At 35.5% G+C, this 14,200-nt stretch overlaps 1 protein-coding gene and 1 pseudogene across 5 annotated transcripts in view; both read left to right on the forward strand.

The window, feature by feature from the left end:
- Positions 1-4,331, forward strand: part of ABHD18 (abhydrolase domain containing 18) — a 37,235-nt gene extending 32,904 nt beyond the window's left edge. For all 5 annotated transcript variants that reach the window (XM_032463272.1, XM_032463264.1, XM_032463275.1 and 2 more), the window contains one exon: positions 2,108-4,331. In XM_032463272.1, coding sequence (XP_032319163.1) covers positions 2,108-2,159 — 52 coding nt within the window. In that variant the 3' untranslated portion in view covers positions 2,160-4,331. The remainder of the gene's footprint in view (positions 1-2,107) is intronic.
- A 991-nt stretch (positions 4,332-5,322) lies between these two features.
- On the forward strand, positions 5,323-6,027 carry LOC102506198 (annotated as a pseudogene).
- The last annotated feature ends 8,173 nt before the right edge of the window (positions 6,028-14,200 follow it).

A 14,200-nucleotide genomic window follows, 5' to 3' on the forward strand; every position in this document is an offset into this window, starting at 1 on the left:
TATTTTATTGTTAATGACCTTATATGACTCCAACATGTTAGAACTTATAAAAACTTTTATGCTTTTATTCTAGTTTTTTGATATCCTATTTTATTTCTACTTCTATTCAAATTTGATGGTAACAAGTATCACTGGAGGATTTATCATTAATGGTTAAATAAATTAGTTCACATAAAGTACAGAGATCAGAGCCCTGTGCATAAGTGTTCCAGAACTGCCAGCTGGATAGCCATAAATAGAAGAATTGTGTGCTGCATGTTTGACATGTTTTAGCTCTTTTTATCTAAGAAATAATTCTTTGTATGTTGTTGCTTACGAGTTCAGTTTATAGATGTCACCTTTTTGAGGTACAGGCTAATGCTTCAAGTCTGTAATGTCTTTTTACAGTATGATCTTTTAAAAAATACTCATTTAGCATATGAGTTCCCATTAGTTGGTGAGTGAGCAGACTGCTTACCCAATACGCAAGTGACCCTCTGGCACAGCAAAACTAAAACAAAAAAACAAACAAAAATTGTGAGTACTTAGGGTTGCTTGGGTTGCTCAAGAGTCTAAAGTTCTGTTATACATGTGAATGCAGAGAGCCCACATGCTTACTTTAGTAAATTGTTATCAAATTTCCTTTATTCTTTTATGTATCTACATGGGCATGTGGCTGAGAGGCGTTAGGAAGAATAGATGTCATCAAAAGCAGCTATAAAAACTCGTAAGTGCTCATTTGAAGGCTTCATCTGAGGAAGAGATAAATGTTAGCTATTAATGTGTGCCAAGTACTAGGGCAATTGCTTCATATGTTATTTTTAATATCGTCACAGAAACACAGGGAACAAAAAGATTGAATAACTTGCTCAGTTGGAGTCACTATATGCTATCTGGCCTCTCCTACTCCCCTCCAGTCACTTCAAAACCTAACAGAGTTTAGGTGGCAGTGGAATAGTAAAATTTTATAAATTCAGTCTTCTCACTCACCAGATGTAAAAGTAAAACAAGCCACTCCTTTATGTGCTCTAATATTTTGTGGTAAGTTATTTCGGATTGATAATACAAGTTGAGTAAGAGACTATTCAAATAATTAAAAAGGCATATAAGGCGGGGGGGAGGGTAGAGCATGTGCTTAGCATGCACGAGGTCCTGGGTTCAATCCTCAGTACCTTCTTCATTAAACTTTTTTAAATTAAAATAAATAAACAGATTAAAAGGCATATATATACCTTTACTAACCCTGTACCATGTACACATGTACCAGATTGCAACCTTAGGCCTCATTTTACAAATTTTTGAGTCAAATAAGGATAAGCGTGATAGAAAGCTTTGTCCTCCCAACAAATTGGAAATCACAATCTATAGCAGGCACCAGTTTTAAAGATAATATCTTTTTAAGGATGTGGGGAAATGCCTAGTCAAACAAATACAATACAGAATTAATATGATCTCATGGTTATTATTTAAACTGGATGAAAATACAGACATAAGCATTAAAAAAAAAAAGAAAAAAGCCTGGAAGAAAAGATTAACCACAGATACTTTATATTTTTGGATTTTCTGAATATTCTACAATGAAAATGTATTTGACAATAGGAGAAACAAAAACAAAATAAGCCTTAAAAATAATATCTTGTGGACCGAGGCCAGATGAATTAAAGTATCTAGTGAAGTTAATGTAGGAAACTATGGCTTTTAAGTTCAGTTGCTATATCATAATCTATGAAGCAGACTGAATATTGTATCTTGAAAAGTCATAAAGCTAGTTAGTTTTCAACAAATAACAAAATTAAAGAAACAGGTTCCTTTTTCATTTTATCATTTCATATTTCATACATAAATGTATACATATATATTATATAAATTTTAAGGCACAAAAAAGTGCTTCACAGAAAAGGATGGTATTTATGAACTCGTCATCAGTTGGAAGTAGATTTGAAATTTTTCTTAGTGGTGAAGTTGCATGGATCCAAACACCCACCCTGAAGTACCTGCCTCTTTCACAGCTATTTGGAGAGGTCACACTGCAAGCCAGAGGTCATTTGGAAATAACTTATAGTAAAAGCACTGTCTGTCCCCCTTTTTTGCTAATTATTTGTAGTTTTTCTTTCATATTTAATTTTAGGCGAGCCATCTATGATGCGTTTGAACGTTTCCTCCATAAATATGCTAACTAATTGGATCACTGTATGTAATGAGTGCAACCATCATGTTTCTTACAAAAGGAGTTTCATCCCTTGATGATGTGAAGAACAAGCAGACAGCACTATATTATCTAATTGCTATCAATTTAGTGTGGAATTCAGTGTTACAGATCAGTCAGCTATAATTTTTAAATACATTTGAATAATTTTAAACCAGTATTTGGATGACATAATCTTGAACTATTTTGTTACTGGTTGTGGAAATCCCATATACTCCATGTCTAGTCTGTTGTTACTATTTATGAAAACTGTACATTTTAAATTATGAATAATTTATTAATTTAAAATAAATGTATTCATATAAACCCTATTGGTTTTTAAAGAACTGCTAAATCAAGCTAAATTTGTAATACATCAGCCTGTATTGTACACCATGACATGATATTTCTATTATTGACTGGATTTGAGAACCATGTTCACTTCTTTTATAGATCCATCATAAATTTATAATCTTATATTCAATTTTAATTTTCTGCCATGGATACTTACGCTGTGTAAAATCAGTGCTAACTTTGAATTCTAAAAAATCCTGATGCTTTGTACTTAAGTGCTTTTAATAATTAAAATTGAATATGAGAATGCAGGTCATAAGACTTGGCTAAACTTTACAACTTTGCGAAATATTAGGTTAGAAAAAAATGCCAAACATACATCCCCTACTTGAAAAGTTCAATTCATGATAAATGGAAATAATGAAAGACCTATTGCATTAACTGCCAAAAAACTGTCTTCTAACATTTTCTTGTATACATACTCTGAGTTTGCTAAACATCTAACTTTAAGCCAAGTACTTAACAGCTTTGGCTTTTTAATTTTAGAAATTAATGGCCACGAATGAAATTGACTTGCCCCATATAAACTTTATTTTACAGAAAACATACAATAACTAGTAACTTTTTTACATGGAAGATTTGGCTACATTTGGTGCTTTCTTTTCATGTTAAACTTCTCAAGCCAAGAGCTAAAATGTTTTTAAAAAGTAGAAACTATTTTAGGTTTGGAATAAATGTATCTGAATTTTATTTGTTTGAATATGTGTTGTCTATGAGTTATTTTAAAATATATATTCCTAGTCCAGTAAGGATATTTGAATTATAAGGTGCCTTTGTAGCCTTTTTAAAGGAGATTTTATTTGTCCCTCTAATGCCTCCATTACCTTAATTTTTAAAAACTATTTTAAAATGATTAATGTGAAGTCACTGATGGCATACAAAGTTGTAAATTCTGTGAAACTGCGTTGGCATAATAAACAAACATGGTTACAGCCATTTGAGCTTTAGCAATTTTACATGTTCAGATTAGAACTTTTACTTTTCACTTAAAGTATGAAATCTACTAAAGTTCTTCAACAAAATACCCTTTAAAAAGTTAAAGCAAAACTTGTTAACTGATGTATTTAGTGAAGTGATTGAATGTTTCTGAACAATGGCTTTAGTAAAACCAGTACTTTATTTTTTACATAAATATTTCCTATTAAGCAATAATGTACTAGGGTATGTGGTTTTCTATTGGTTAATGAATGAAATTTCATTTCAGTTTAATTCACTCTTGGGCATAACTAATTTCTCACAAGTAAATGTGAAAGAAGGTATTTTTACAATTTCTTCTTTTAACCAGATGTTTTAAGAACATATCCACACAACTACCTAAAGAAGTGCTGTCTGCCATTTTAAAGATTGGGTACATGAATTGCTAGAAATTCATTTGGGGCAGAGTTGCAAATGGGCAGTAAACTCAGAACAGCTTGGCCCACAGTTGTTTTATTTGATGTGCATAATATTTAAAAAAATTTTGAATTTGAACAGTCTTTAGATTGGGCATGCATTCCTCAGTATGACATGGGCTACCAGACTTCCTCTTATATCAGACTATTTTATGTTTCCCACTAGTCTTGAAGACATCTGAGCTTGAAACCCCAATTTAGATTTGTGCTTTAAAAAGTTTCTGAATTTCATGATTTGATAACGTTGTGACTACTATTAAATCATTTTAGCATATGCATTTTACATTATTTCTTATGAATGTAATTTTTCAATGTGGTGCTTTCTCTTGTAAAGATGATTGAATTATTAACTCTGTAACTGAATTTTTAAAATCATTTCACAATATTTTATATTTCATAATAAAAGTCTCTTTAAAAAATTACTTGTTATGTTCAAGGGGTATTATTCTATGTAAATTCATGCACCCACTATGGAAAATGGTATGAAGGTTCCTTAAGAAACTAAAAATAGAGTTGCCATATGATCCAGCGATCCCACTCCTGGGCATAGATCCAGAGAAAATTATAATGCAAAAAGTTACATGCACCCCAATGCAGCACTGTTTACAACAGGACATAGAAACAACCAAAATGTCCATCAACAGACAAATGGATAAAAAAAGATGTGGTATACACACACACACACACACACACACACACACACACAATGAAATACTACTCAGCCATAAAAAAAGAATGTTTTGCCATTTGCAGCAACATGGATGGACTTAAAGGCCATTACGCTAAGTGAAATAAGTCAGACAAAGACATATACTGTATGATACCACTTATACATGGAATCTAAAAAGTACAACAAACTAGTGAATATAACAAAAAAAGAAGCAGACTCGCAGATATAGAAAACAAACTCGTGGTTACCAATTGGGGGGTGGAGGGGCAACTTAGGGGGTGAGGGAGTGTGAGGTACAAACTATTAGGTTTAAGACAGGCTCAAGAATTTATTGTACAACACCAGAAATATAGCCAATATTTTGTAATAACTGTAAATGGAAAGTAACCTTTAAAAATTATAAAAATAATTTTTAAATGCTGTTATTTTTTCCTTTGAGATTAATGGCTTGCGATAAATTTCTAGGAGTGGGATAATTTAGGCTAAAATACCTAAATATTTCCATGGTGAACAAACCTTGTGATAAATTGATGCTTTGAATGTTACAGATACAGCACATCTTTAAGTGTTTATTGTTTTAGCATAAAGTCTGGAATTCTGACAATTACTCCTATAAAAAAGTGGCAAAGCCCTTTTCCACAATTTAGCTTATCCGCCCTGATTTCTGCCACCTGCCTTCTTATGGCAGGTGAAACTCAGATGTACTGGAAAATACATGAAACAGAAATAAATTAATGTACTCACTTCAAAAGTGTCCCGAAAACCATGACAAAGCACTCTATATTTTAAAATTAAGAAAGAAAAGCAAGTTGCAGAATTGGTGTAAATTGCAATCTTTCAGGGAAAGTCTTCCAAACTCCAGTTAGAAGTGAGATGTCCAAGGATTGCTCTAAAGATAAAGAATCCAACAAGGAGTAAAGTAAGAAGCATTATGACAAGGATAAATCTCAAAAGAGGCACAGCATTTCCAAGAGTAGCAGCAGTACCAGGTCTTGGTCTAGGTCCACCTCCAGCCCCGGCTCTGGCTCTAGCACCAGCACCAGCTCCAGCTCCTCCTCCATGTCAAGTGCTAGGAAAGTTCCAGCATGTCTCGCACCTCTGACTCCAGCAGCTCCTCTGCCGCTCAAGTCCTCCTCAGCACAGACATGACAACAGGCAGTATTCCTGCTCCCAACCCAAACCACCCAGAGATGAAAAAGGAAGGAAAAGGCGGAGACCTTTCCCTAAACCCACCAAAGTGCACACTGGGATGCTCACCGGGAATGTGACCAAGGATTCTGTCAAGAAGATATTCTCCACCTGTGGGAAAATTAAAATAATTAACATGCTTGTAGAAAGGAAGCATTCCGATCTATCTGAAGTCCACACATACATAGAGTCTGAGAATCCAGTTGAAGCGGAGGAGACCCAGAAGCACATGAATGCAGCATAAATTGATGGCCAGGGGATCACAGCCACCGCTGTGCCTACGCCACCCCCCAGGCGATTTAGCCCTCCTGGGAGAATGCTGCCACTGACTCCCAGGTGGCACAGGTCACACTCCCCAAGGCTCAAGTCTCTGTGCAGCGGAGACCCCTCTTCCCTGGCCACACCACAGGAGCTGCTCCAACTCCAATTCCTCTCGGTAAGCAGGGCCACCGAAGCTCAGTCCCCCTGTAATTTATATCCCACGCAACTCAGTTTTGACACTTTTCTAGCAAAGGGGGACTGATAGGAAAGAAGTCCTCTAGAGGCAGGCTTCTTAGGCAGCAACTGAGACGTTTCCTCTGAAGGGTGAGTTCTGGCTGCAGGAGTGTTGTTGGTTTGGGGTTAGGCCTCCAATTTCCTGGCTAGAAATCACAGGCATTTCCAGCTCCTGTGACAGAGAGGGTTCAGTGGCAAAGCAAGGAGGGACAAACAAGGCTCCAGGTGGCAGTGCTGCCCCAGTGCAGGTGCACATTTTACCTTCCTGTAGATGACCTGGGGCCAGATTGGTGGCCTGGTCATACCTTTGCTTGTTACCCTGAGAGATCCTTCAGGAAAAGGGGGCAAGCTTTGGAACAGCTGCCTTTTCTGTTAGGTCTGGCCCCTTGTTCCCCTGCTTGAGTCCTTATCTGACCTCTAGGGTCAAATACCTGGAGAAGAGCCTCTCTCTGTCACCCCATGTTCATTAACATCAGTGGTTCTGTTTTTACATGTACTCATGTACACATACCCTCGCCTCACACATCCCCCTTTCTCTCTCTCGAAACCTGTGAGCAGGTTGAGAGCCAGCTCTGCAGAGTCATCATAGACCCCCATATTGTAGCTGATATACATGGTGGTCCTACAGGTTACTTTGGCGGCATGTACACTGTTTTGGCTTTTATTGTATGGTCAGCACAACAGGAGAAAGGGCTGGAGGCTGAATTAATCACCAATGGCCAATGATTTAATCAATCATAGCTAAGTGATGAAACCTCCAGAAAAAGACCCTAAACAGTGGGATACAGAGAGCATCTGGGTTGGCAAACACATCAAGGTGCTGGGAGGGAGGGTGACATGCTGGGAGAGGGTGTGGAAGCACTGAGTCCCTCCTCCCCCAAACTTTGCCCTGTGCATCTCTTTCACCTGGCTGTTCCTGAGTTGTATCCTTTACAGTAAACTAGTAAATGTAAATAAAAGTGCTTCCCTGAGTTCTGTGAGCCAGTCCAGCCAATTATCAAATCTAATGAGGGGAACCTCTGACTTGTAGTGGGCTGGGCAAAAGTGTGGGTGGCCTGGGTACCCCTTTTGTGGCTGATGTCTGAAATGAGGGCAAGCTTATAGGTCTGAGCCTTTTAACTTATGAGGTCAGACTCTAACCTCATAAGTTAAAGGACTCTACTAACTTTGGGTAGTTAATGTCAGAGTTGAATTGAATTGTTGGACACCAGTTGGTACAGGAAAATCAGCAAACTGGACAATTGGAGGCTGGTGTCAGAAAACACTCCAGATCTATCGTCAAAATCTCTTCCAAATATTCATCTGTTAATGCTGATCTGCAATGAAACTTTACGTATTTCAACTCTGAAAATGCCTTTTCATGAAGATAGATACTGCCAAATAACTGATAGCAATTTAAAGCAAGTGCTTTTAATTAAACACATTTATCATTGTTTGGAAGGCATTTATAGAATTCTATTAGTCTTCTCTTGCTATCTGCCTTTTAGCAATAGTGATGACAGTACCACATATGGTCTCTGTCACAACTACTCAACTCTGCCATTGTAGTGAGAAAGTAGCCAGACAATACATAAATGAGCAGGCTGTGTTCCAGTAAAGTGTATTTGCGGAACTGAAATCACAATTTTATATAGTTTTTGTGTACCACAAAATATTCTCTTTTTTTACTTTTAACCATTTAAAAATGTACAAACCATTCTTAGCTTGCAGTTTTATAAAATACGTGGCAGGCAGGATTTGGCCCATGGGCCATAGCTTGCCAAGTCCTGATCCAGATAACCCATATAACCCTGAATCATTTTCTAAACAACATATTTTCACTAGTGCTTATGATTGTCTTGGAATCAAGAAGCTATATAGTAATTAATATGGTTGTTCTTATTTCAGGAACATGTAATAATAGGAAAAACATTTAAAGTCAGAAAAATGAAGTCAATGGTCTTTCTTATCCTTTGTCATACCAATGTATGATTTTGTAACATTTTCAGTCATTTGAAAAATTTTGGCTCACTGAGTTATGCGGACATTCCAAATGTTGACACATTTGCTTATACAACACACACAAAAAATTACATTCACTAAAATCTACTGATCACATCAGAAATAGTCTTTAGGCACTGAGAAGCTGTTGAGCTCATGGTAGTAGTTACAAGTTTTTCAAACTTCTAATTTTTTCTTGATAGCCTGCATTTTATCACTGGCAACAAATATCATCAGTTGTTTCCATTGACATGAAAGTCTCACTCCATTTTTGGGAAAATATCTGCCAAAGTACCTAACAATGAATAAATCTAGTTTGTTTTCAGGTGTTCTTTCAAGTACAAATGGATTCCATGAAAAAAGTAGCTAGTTCTATTACAACTCAGTCTCAGAGCTTATCCTCAAGACAAACACCATACTTTGATATGTAGCAGAAATGATTTTTATATACTTCCTATTTCATCACAGGGAATAGTAAAAAAAAAATATGCATGTTCAACTTTTACTGCTCTATCAAGGACATTCTCAGGTGATGCTTGCAATTCTGTTTCAACTGTGAATGTGTGACAGTGAGGAGTACCATGATTGCTAGTACGGTTTGGTGCCACTGCCTTGATTCATATGCTAAGTAGATGTGTCTACCATTGCTCTGTGCCATTAGTGTAAATGTCAACACAGGGAAAAAGGCATATAACATCTTTAAAAGTATTATGAAAATGGTTTTGACCTCATAAGACTCCCTAAAGGGTGTCCAAGATGCTAGGGAGCACACTTTGAAAATCTGCTAATCTAGGGCATAGCCTTAGGTTCTGTCTGTCTGTCTATCTATCTATCTATCTATCTATCTATCTATCTATCTATCTCCACATATATATGACTTTAAAATGTAGGGAGAATTTGTTGATTATCTTAGATTGATGGAGTACAAGATATGAATCTATTTGATTTTGTTTCTAGGGGATAATGACATTGAAACCACAGAAAAGGAAATGCAGTCCTGGCATACTACATTGTTCTGCAGTGAGGAATATCTACATGCTCATAAAATAACTTAAAGCTGCTTATGAATTAAGAAATTTTAGAACCAATCTATGAACAAAGCATAAAGAAGTGCATTATAGTTACACAATAGAATATAAACGGTCACTTTTGACAATGTAAGTGAAAGGAAGAAATATTGTCCAGGATGTGGCAAACTCTCAACACTGCCAGTGGGAGTGTAAATTGGTACCAGAGTTTGGAAAATGGTTTGGCAATATCTACAACAGATGAGATATGTATACCCTATGACTCAGAAATTCTATTTCTAAAATTATACACTAGAGAAATTGGTACATGCACACCAGAAAAGAAATACTTCATAATAGCAATGTTTATAATAATAGCCCCAAATTGAAAACAACCCAAGTGACTGTCAACAATAAATGCATAAAAAATTGTAGTATAGTCATATAATGGAATACACATACTACAATAAAATGAATGATCTACAGCTACTTTCAACAACTTGTATGAATCTTAAAATCAATATTGAATGAAAGAATTTTCAAAAGAATACTTAAGAGTATGATTTCATTTATATATGTTTAAAAAAAATTAGGCAAACCTATGGGATACACACTTAGATGATAAACCATAAAGAAAAGCAAGGAAATGATTACCTCTTAAGGGGAGGAAAGTGTTGTGGATGGGAAAAGATACATGGGGGTTCTAACTCGTGACCTGGTTAGTCATTACATGGTTGTTTACTTTATCCAGTCATTTGTATATCTGTGGGTTTTAATTATTGGTGGGCATTTTTCTGTGTATGCTATATTTCACAATAAAGAAACTTTATTAAAATAAAAACAAAAATTGGAAGTTAGAACAAGGAATAGGGTGATATATTCTCATTTTACAGAGTGAGAATATAAGAGATTCTGTCTAAAACTGATGGAACAATAAGAAAACACTCAAATACGTTCTTTAAACAGAAAACCTACAAATATCAAAAATAGGGAGGGGAATGGCAGATGGGCTTAATGTAAGTGTGCTGAATCCCCTTGTTTTACAGCGGCAAGTCAAAAGTTGAAGTTGGTGACTTTGGGGACTAGGACTTGGTGAGGTAGAACATTTTTTTTTCCATTATAAATCCTATAGACAATATTGTGGCATGTGGTTTTACCATATGCATAGAGTAATTGGACTTAAGAAACAAAACAAATCAACACATGCTTTTTTTTTTTAAAGTATTTCTGAACAAATTTAAGGAAAAAGAAAGGCAATATAGTGTAATATAGTGGTTAAGAGTATGAACTATGGAGAACTTTGGAGCCAGATTGCTTAGGTTCAAATCTTTGCCTTGGCACTTTCTAACAGTATGATCCCAGGCAAGCCATTTATCCACTTTGTCTCAGCTTCCTCACCTAAAAATGGAGGCAATAATCATTCCTATTTTATATGGTTGTTTTGAGGATTAACACATGTGAGGCACCTAGTGACTAGTATATATGTGTTAATTATTAACAATCATTGAGTATTTAATTCTGATAAATGAAAGGTGAAGACTGAAAATCATCCAGTGGATTTATTAAGATGTAGGTCCCCGGTGATTTTTATGATGTGGTTGAGTATGAGCCAGAAACTGGACAGAAGATGAAGAAGAGAAGACATATACTTAAGAGAGACATACTTAAGAACTTATAGGCAAATTTATCTGACATTTATTTTACAGTATTGCAGGAAAAAACAACCCTGTGTGTTTGGAAGTGGTAGTACGCAGAATAACCATCCTCTACAAATGTTCAGATGTTCTAATCCTTGGAAACTGTGAATTTGTTACCTTATCTGGCAAAAGGGATTTTGCAGGTGTGATTATGTTAAGGATCTTGAGTGGGGAGATTATCCCAGATTATACACAATCTAATCATATGAGTCCTTTAAAGTGGAAAAGGGAGGCAGAAGAAAGGCACAAATGGAGATTTCACTACATTACAGAGACAGTCAGAGAGATGTGATGTGAGAAGGACTCAACCAACAACTGCTGGCTTTGAACATGGAGAAAGGGACCCCTGAGCCAAGGAATGTGTAGGCAACCTCTAGAAGCTAGAAAAAACTGGCATCTACATACAAGAACACAGCTCTGACAACACCTTGACTTTAGCCCAGTGAGACCCATGTTGGACTTCTAACCTACAGAACCATAAGATAATAAATTTGTGGTGTTTAAAGCCACTAATTTTTAGTAACTTGTTATGGCAGCAATAGAAAACTAATACAGGGGTGTATATAAATGAAACAAAAATGGCCAAATGTGATTAATTGTTAAAGGTGGATGATGGATAAACGAGAGTTCGTTATACTATTATATTTCCATTTATGTCTGGAAATGAAGAGAAAAAATAAAAGATCTGCTTAGATGAACTTAGAGAAACTGATACATTAAATAACAAACATAGGTTATTATTTTTCAATAACAATGTTCCTATTAAATTAAATTAGATTCTGGTCTTTACTGATCTACATATCCTTTCTCTATAGGCAAATCTTGATGGGAAGCCAGCTTTGGCCATCATAGAGTCAAGAACAATGAAGAGTAAGTGGAGTTAGCAGGCATCTTCATGCCTGTGTCCTTCATGATGGAAAGATACATCCTTCACTACTGTGAGATGTTCAAGTTCAAGAGATAACAGACTCTCATTTCAAAGAAAATACTAGTAATATATTAATATATGTTATATCCTTAGTCATTTAATTTATAAATTTCTTAAAACACTGTCTCCTTTCTATTAGTATGTACCAGTAGTAATAATAGCTAACACTTCAATGGTTTTTAACACATGGGCTAGGCAGTGTATCAAACACTTTACATATTGCAACTCTTCTAATTTTCATAACAACTTTATAAGGTAGGTACCATTATTATCCTCGTTTTACGTATGAGAAAACTGAGTACATACACAGAGCAACCATTCAAACATAAGCAAACTGTTAGGATCCTGATCCTGAGTATTCACAGGCAATCACTTGAGTCATTTACCATGAATAATCAATCATATTCCTCACATCTTTTGTTTGTTTGGGGGTAATTAGGTTTATTTATTTTATTTTTTAGAGATGATACTGGGGATTGAATCCAAGACCTCATACATGCTATGTGCTCTACCACTTGAGCTATACACTCCCCCTCTTCACATCTTTTCTTAATTCCTTCCCAAAGGTAACTACTATCCTGACTCTTTTTCCCCCTTTTTCAGTTTTATTAGGTAGAATTATTACAGTTTGACTGCACATATACATTATATTGCATGTAAATACATATATACAATATACTGCATATGTTATCCTGACTTTTAACACCGTAGATTAATTTTGCTCTTTTTGAACTTTATGTAAACTTAATTTTGTACAAACCAGTGTATTGATTTGTGTCCCACATCTTTTTTTTTAACAGTCTAACATTATGTCTATGATAGTCACATTGTGGCTTATAGCTACAGTTTTTTCATTTTTCAAAGGTATTTCATTGTATAAATATGCCATGAAATATTCTACTGCTGATGGACATTTTGGTATTTCCAGTTAAGGGCTATTATAAAGAATGCTGCTATTAACATTTAGTTCATGTCTTTTGGTGCATTTGTGCACAAATCACTGTCGGGCATATACCTAGAAGTAAAATCCCTGAGTCAGAAATATGTTCATGTTCAATACTGCGGAACAGATTTCCAAAGTGGTTGCACTAATTTATATTACTAACGTGTGAGGGTTCTCATTAATCCCCATCCTCATTGACAATTTTGGTAATATGAAACTTTCTCGTTGTGATTTTAATTTGCATTTCCCTGATTTCTAATGAGGTTAAACGTGATTTTCATATGTTTATTCCTTATTTTGATGCTCTCAGATTTTACACTCAGGGTACACTTTCTATAGTTAATTCTTAAAATTTTTCCTACTTAATTTAGACTAAGAATACTAAGATGGGGTAACGATCCTATACCCTATCAGTATTCTAGAAATTTAGAACTTGATTTATCTTCCCACAACTATTAGATCAGCAAGTCCTGTTTCCAAAGGGAATCTCAAATCACTCTATTGCCATGTGTGCTGCCACTACTTGAGTCCAGACCATCATCATCTCATTCCACTTCTTTTTCACATTTTGAAGTTTGTCACTGCCCACCTCCCTTCATTGTCCATATGGCAACAATAGGGGTAGCAATTAATTATTAACACCGTAAGGTGGCTTCCTGTTGTTCCAAGAATAAAATTCAAACCCTGTCACACCTAGAAGCCCTTGTAGGTCTGCCTTAGGCGATCTCTCCAATCTCATCTCTAACCATGCTTTATTACATGCTAGCTGCACTCCTCTTACAAGGCCTTGGCAGCTACACTCCAGCTTCACTCATTGTCTTTCAGTCCTTAACACCAAACCCCTTTCATTTTAAGGGAATACTTGTCCCACAGTCTGTTCCTTCTCATCCTTTAATACTCAGTTTAAATTTTAGCTCCTGGATTTGTTTTCTTCATAACGCTTATCAACAATCTGTAATTACTGAGTTTGTTTGCTTTTTGTCAGTTTCCTCTAGTAACAACAACAATAATAGTAATGATGATAGCTTTTAGTTATTGACCCTTACTATTTGCCAGGTATCACTCTATGAGTTTTAGATACACTAACCCTTTTAATCCCCACAGCAACCATACAAAATAGGTACAATTATTATTCACATTTTACAGATGGGAAAACTAAATCACGAGAGGTTAAATAATTTACCTTCAGTTTTACTGTTAGGCAGTGGCAGAGCTGACATTTGAACCCAGATAATCTAGTTTCAGTTTAACCACTGAACCACTGACCTTTTTTTTTTTAAACTGTAGGTTACAATCTGTATGCGCCTGGATCAATAAAATTAATTTAATGATTTTTTTAAAGTAAAATGGAACAGAATAGACCACATAAGAATGTACTCACTT

The sequence above is a fragment of the Camelus ferus genome, chromosome 2 (genome assembly GCF_009834535.1).
Source record: "Camelus ferus isolate YT-003-E chromosome 2, BCGSAC_Cfer_1.0, whole genome shotgun sequence".
Taxonomy (NCBI): domain Eukaryota; kingdom Metazoa; phylum Chordata; class Mammalia; order Artiodactyla; family Camelidae; genus Camelus; species Camelus ferus.